Here is a 6,830-nt window from a genome sequence, read left to right on the forward strand (position 1 = left end):
AGGCTGTGGTTCATGTGATCAGATTGTTTATTTTTCTCTGATAAGGTGTAAGGTGGTTAGGGAGGGCATTTACAATAGGGCAGAGTCATGTGGGAGTGACCATAGAGTATGTTTAAGGAAGAGTGTTCTTCTGTAGGAAAAGCCTCCTGAATAATTTTTAGGTCAAAGGGCGTGTATATTTTAATTTCAATGAATCTTATCAAATTATTTTCATTTAAAAAATTTATATACTCTTGATAACTAACACAATTTTAAGCTTCACTCTTTCTTTCCATCATCACCAACCCCTCCCCCCCTTTTTTTCATGTTGAGTGTTTTTTTGCTTCTACTTTTTAAATTGGAGGATAATTTCTTTACAATATTGTCTTGGCCTCTGCCATACATTAACATGAATCAGCCACAGGTATACATATTCCCCTCTCTCCTGAACTCTCTTCCCATCTCCTGCCCCATTCCACCCTTCTAGGTTGTCACAGACCACTGCCAAACCCCCTTTTTAACCTTATTTGATATTGGTGGACAATAAATTATATGCTGTCTTAATGTGTACTTTGTTACTAGTAAGGGTGAGCATCTATCCTCTGTTTATTATCCTTTTTTTTTTTGTACGTGTAAGTTTCTTATTTATGTGATTTGCAGAATTTCTGCAGGCCATGAACTATTTATTATACTACAGATATTTTTCCCTTGTTCATGGTGTGCCTTAAGATGTTACTAGTTACTAGTCAAGTTTTTGGCATATAAAATTTAAAACTTTGTTGACAACCTACCAGTTATTTTCACCTAAAGAGTTAGTGTTTTGGGTCACGTTTAATGGCCTTCAGCACCAACTAGGCCATGTGTCTAAAACAGCAAAGCCTTTCAGTGTTTCATCTAAAACATTAATTAAAAAAAAAAAACCCAACATTAATTTCTTTGATTTACAGTTTACTAATGCTTAAGCCCTGAGCTAAAAATCCAGCTTTAAAAAGCAACACAATGCTTAGCTGTCATTCCTGGCCCTTAAGCATTTGTCTGCTTCAATTGATTCACATGCTCCTACTGTAGCAATTCAATTTCCATATACTTGGATCTATTTTGTGACTCACTGCTTTACTGATCTATTTTGGCATCAATATCATATTGCTAATGATTAGAACTTTGTTTAGTGGCTCTTGGATTAATTACCTCCTCAAGATTCCCTTACCTGCACAATGTTTTCAGAAGTTTCTTGAGCTTTTTAAACATGTTAATGATTAGAACCAACTTTTTTTTTCCCCCTCCAAATTGACTCAAAAATCCTACTGGGATTTTATTTGAGATCCATTAGAGTTACTACAGATTACCTTGAGAACTATTTTTAGAAACAGTACTATTTTTCTATCTAAGGACAAATTTAGTTTTTATGTCCTTTAGTAAAGTTTTAGTCTTCTTTAGGCTTACACATTTCTCAAGTTTATTTCTAAATACTTTATTTTTATTCCCATTAGCTGTGTCCAACAAACTTAATATGCTGTATTTTCATTCCCCTCAATGTTATTTTTTATTTTTCTTGATGTTTTGATGCATGGATTATTTAGGAGTTTGGAAATTTTGCTGTTATATTTGTTATTTCTAACTTTGATAGCATTTTAGTCAGAGAACACATTCTATGGTTTCAGTTCTTCTAAATCCTTAGAAGTTGATTTTATGGCCTGGAATGAGGTCTGTCTTGGTGAATGTTCCATGGTTAGAAAAGAATATGTATTCTGCTGTTAGGTGGAGTGTTCTATAGTGTGAATGAACTCCTGTTGGTTGATGGTGTTATAGTTTTTTATCCTTGCTGATCTGTCTCGCAGTTCTGTCAACTGTGGAATGGTTTTTACTAAACCACCACCACAGTGGCTTTTTCAGTTTTTACTGAAAGGAGGTAATCTGAAGCTCTTTGGTGTATAAGCCTTTAGGAGTGTTGTCTTGTTGGACTGAATCTTTTATCATTGGGTAATATCCCTCTTTGTACCTGGTGTATGCTGATCATTAGAAGTAGAGATTTACAGATCTTTGTTTTTAATACAGTGAATCTGGAGTGGGGCCTGGAAAGACTCATTTCTAAGTTTCCCAGATGATTTTTTAGTTTGGTGGTGGTTTTTGTTTTGGATATATATCAAAAATACATTGCTGTCATATGGTAGTCCTATTTTTAGTTATCTGAGAAATCTTGATACTGTTTTTCACAGTGGTGGCACCAACTTATATTCTCACCAACAGTGTATAAGAGTTCCCCTTTCTCCACATCCTTGCCAACATGTTATTTGTGTGCTTTTTGAGGCTAGCCATTCTGACAGGTGTGAGGAGACATCTCACTGTGGTTTTGATTTGCATTTCCCTGATAATTAGCGATGTTGAGCATCTTCTCATGTGCCTGTTAGCCATCAGCATTTCCTCTTCAGCCATTTTTGTAATTTAGGTATCAAGAGTTCTTGCTTAGAGAACAGCATCGAAACATGTATATCTAGGGTGAAACAGATCACCAGCCCAGGTTGGGTGCATGAGACAAGTGCTCGGGCCTGGTGCACTGGGAAGACCCAGAGGGATGGGGTGGAGAGGGAGGTGGGAGGGGGGACCGGGATGGGGAATACATGTAAATCCATGGCTAATTCATTTCAATGTATGACAAAAACCACTGCAATGTTGTAAAGTAATTGGCCTCCAACTAATAAAAATAAATGGGAAAAAAAAAAAGATTTCTTGCTTGCTAACAATAAAAATTGGCTTGGGTTAACTTAGGCATAGAGGACTTTATTGAAAGAACATCCAGTAACACCGGCCAGATTGCTGGAGTCCCACTAGCAAGCAGAGCCCGACACCCTCTAGGGGACTGCCCTCCCTGATCCTGGCTGTGGAGCACAGTTCTGTGACCTCAGCTGAACCCAGCAGGGTCTCACACCATCTTGGACTTTGAATCTGGTGCAAAGGATATGAAGTGGAGCGAGTTTAGAATTATTCAGGGGGTGGTAAGAATTTTGGTGTCAAAATAGAAGTGGCAGTAGAGGCAGGACCGAGACACTATGTTTATTCCCCAAAGCCTTCCTCCTGCTTCATCCTGTCAGAACTGAAGACGGCAAGTTGACTTTTAGCAGAAGGGGTATTGCAGGAAAGGAGAGGGTTACTGGTTAAGTGAGCTGAATTGGTATGAGAAGGGGTAGGAAAACAGGCGGCTCTCCCATCTTCCTCAGGTATTGATTTGCTCCGATGATGCCCAAGGGGTGGGTGCAGGGAGCAGTCTGACCTGGCCCGTGCATGTTAACATCATGCCCAGCTTCTGGAAGAGTCGCACAAAATGCCTACAAAAGCTTGGCCCAAATAAATACTTGATCTAGGATGTCAGAATTGCACAATTTACAGAATGGCTTCAAAGCCTTTCATTTATGTATTTGGTGGGATGAATCCTTACTTTCCCTTTGGCCTGAAGATCAGTTGAAAAGTGAGTGGGATGCAGTATATTGAGTCTTTCCTTGTGCTCTGCAGGTTCTTATGAGTGCATCGTTCCTGGGGGCCCTGTGTCTCTTCTCGTCTGTCTGTGTGGTGTGTGCCATTTCTGCATTTACTCTCCCCATTGAGACTAAAGGACGGGCCCTACAGGTAAGTGATGGGGGAATCTAAGTATTCTCAATACCTTTTGACCAAAGGAAATGAACTTGGAGTATGAAAATTCTTTTAGTGATAATGCCCAAGCCTGTGCTTATGTACTGGTACATTTGTTTAGCAGGTTCCAGTAGAAAAACTGGGTGTTCCAGTGTTCTTCCATGTAACTTTGAGCAGCACACTGATTATTCACTTTAAACCTTTGCTTCCTGTAAAGCTTGAACTGGCACTAAAATGAGTATTACTGATACCTCAGCATTCTACCATTTCCACTTTTCTCTCTGTATATAAGCACTGCTGCAGAGCTAACCATGGCCATAGGGTTAGAAACAGCTGTTTGCATTGCCCGTAGGATCACAGAGTCTTTACTGTTGGTCCCGCTATCTTCCCCCCAGTTTTCTCAGCTGCCCGTGGTAAGAGTGGAGGCAAAAACTTCCACACTGCGCCAGCTGCCATCCAATCCTGACAGACAGACACAAAGTACATAAAAAGACATCCCAGAAGTATAAGGTGTGCTTCTGGGGGCAAAGTTGTATCAGAGACAGCTTTTCCTAGCCCTCTGCCCTCACAGTTGGCTGTTTCCCTGCCTTAAACACAAAGCTTATTGTTGGTATGCAAGGGCATGTGTGTATGTGCACACACGGGAAAGGAAAGCTGAGGTTAGTGTATACAGTTGACCACTGAACAGGGGATTAGGACACCAAACTTTCAGGATGTCAAAAGCCACAGTCTTAAAAACTTAGTCAATCTTCAGTGTCCACAGTTCCTCACATCTGCAGATTCAACCAACCATGAACTGCAGATCATACAGTACTAGAATATTTACAGTTGGAAAAAAATCCATGTAAAAGTGGACCTGCACAGTTCAACCCCGTGCTGTTTGAGAGTTAACTGTAGTTTGGCTGATCTGAGTTGCCCCATCTAAATGGGACTGTGAAATCATTGTGCTTGTTTGGCTGAATGCAGCCTTCCCTCTCTCCCATATCCTATTTATAGTGAATCATGGGCACATGTTAATTATTTGTCCTGGTACAGATGTGTTTTGTTGTCTGAGTAGCTGGAAGACACTACTGAGTAAAGATGGGGAAAGCACAATATGCTAGTGTCAATTTTTTCTTGTCCTAGATTCAAGATGTGTTATTCTGTTTTCCCTTTAAGGTAATATGCATTTTAATCACAGATTAGATAACTTGCTAAGTAATTATAAATTTAGGGCTTTGTTTAGGTTTCTTACTTAGAAAGGTGACCTAATCATTGAATCCTTAAAGCCAGGGATTGTATTAGGTGATTCAGATGATTCCTTTTAATCTTAAATTACAGGATTATCACACTCTTCACACAGTTGAGGAAAGAAAGGCAAGGGAAAGTTGAGTAGCTTGTAAAAAGGAACATACTAAATACAGAGGGACTGGAATTTAAACTAGCTTGCAAAATTAAGTGGTGCTAAATCTTATGCTAATTTTCTATGGTGGTGGTTTTTTAAAGTAGTAGTAACACGTATAAAATGAAATCTGGCTCATCATCTCACATGCTTTATGGATTTCCGACTCAAGTCATATGAGCCACTGACAAAAACCATTCCCTTTTCTGTTGATTGAAATAATTTTACATGTCTGTTTATAAGACTTAATGTTAATAATACCAGTTCCTACAACTTTCATATGCAGATCCAATAAATGTATTTGTGTGGGAATGTAGCCCTTGATGGCTCTGCCACTCAGTGGCTGTATGTCTGCATCTCAGCGTTCTGAGCACTTAACATATGAAACAATCTAGTGACCAACACAGTAAAACTTCTAAAAATGTTTAAAACATGCCCCAAATTTTACCTTTCAACAGCACAGACAGCATCCCAAATAATTCAAATGAACCAACCTGGCCAATAGTTAATAGTAGTAATTCCACTTTAGAATTACTTTAAAAACTTATTTTGATGAACCTGGTAAACAATTTAAAAAAAAAAGGTAAGTATAATGTGATTTTTTTCCCTAAATGATATCTGTAATTTAATTATAAAAGTACTATTGCATTGTCAGGTCCACAGGTAAAAATGTTAGACCCTTAATTCCTTATTAAAGAACCTCCTGTTACTAGTTTTTCGTGTCAGATAGCTGAATGTGAAGACTTCAAAAAAAAAGAAAAATAAATGTATTATCTATTACTTCTTTCTCCAGCAAATTAAATGAAGATCTGCAAATCTATGTCTACCAAAGAAGAAAAAACGTATTTTTATCTTCACAAAGAGCTGTGGCACATTTAAAAACACCTGGTTTAATTTTGGTATACTACTTCGTAGTTAAGAAATTGATCATGTATTTTTGAAAAACAACATGAGCATGAAATAAGTTAGCTGTATATATAGTCTCTTAGGGAAGAGATCAATAGAGAAGTTTCATAAAATATACATTAAGGTTGGTGAGGGATATCTAGGAGAGATGGGGAGGGAGAAGCTGGCTTTCATTGCTTGGCATCAAGTCTGTTCATGTTTCTATGAATAAGTAGTAAGTATCAGACAAAACCTATACTTGATATTCTCCCATGAGGTATACAGCAAAAGCTGTACTGAAATTTTGTAGCTAGGACATGAGTTTGAGGTGGTATCATTAAGCCTTTCAAAACAAATAGAAGTCATCAAATTCACAATTAAAATTAGCATACTTAAATTGTGACCTCCATACTTTATAATGAAAATTACTTATTCATAAAAGAATGTGCTTAAATTCAGTGCAGTCTTGTGTATATAATAACCAAGTAGCTGGGAATAAACTTTTCCGAAGACTTCTATTTTGACTCTAATTTCATTAGAGTATAGCAAGCTTTTCTACATGATGTAATTATATATCTTTGGAGAACAACCACTTGCATGCATATCATACCTGTGCACATAGGTATGCTGTGGAAGAAAAACACCCACGTTTTTACATTTAGTCTTTCGTTGCTCTTTGGATTTAGGGTAGACTACTTAAAAGTGGAATCCATACCCAATGACTTAAATCCCCTACTCCTTCCAACCCCATTTTGCAATGGAAAAAAAAAAGAATTTGTTGCTACAATGATGAAGTGTCCCTGGACTAGCGAACTACATGTATGCAAATCATTCCTATTTGAACTATAGGCACAAATGGCTTGAAGTCAGGAAACTATAAAGGGCCAGAGAGTAAACATTTCAGACTTTGAGCTACATATGGTCTCTGTCAACAGCCCTCGCCAGCCTTTAAAAATGTTAA

The 6,830-nt window shown here is 37.9% G+C and overlaps 1 protein-coding gene across 1 annotated transcript in view; it reads left to right on the forward strand.

Annotated features, from left to right (window-relative positions):
* SVOPL (SVOP like) overlaps positions 1 to 6,323 on the forward strand; it is an 88,049-nt gene extending 81,726 nt beyond the window's left edge. Inside the window, exons 15-16 of the mRNA XM_020878273.2 lie at positions 3,487 to 3,600; positions 5,778 to 6,323. Of these exons, the coding sequence (XP_020733932.1) occupies positions 3,487 to 3,600; positions 5,778 to 5,789 (126 nt within the window). The 3' untranslated portion in view covers positions 5,790 to 6,323. The remainder of the gene's footprint in view (positions 1 to 3,486; positions 3,601 to 5,777) is intronic.
* Positions 6,324 to 6,830: the final 507 nt, after the last annotated feature.

The sequence above is a fragment of the Odocoileus virginianus genome, chromosome 1 (assembly GCF_023699985.2).
Source record: "Odocoileus virginianus isolate 20LAN1187 ecotype Illinois chromosome 1, Ovbor_1.2, whole genome shotgun sequence".
Taxonomy (NCBI): domain Eukaryota; kingdom Metazoa; phylum Chordata; class Mammalia; order Artiodactyla; family Cervidae; genus Odocoileus; species Odocoileus virginianus.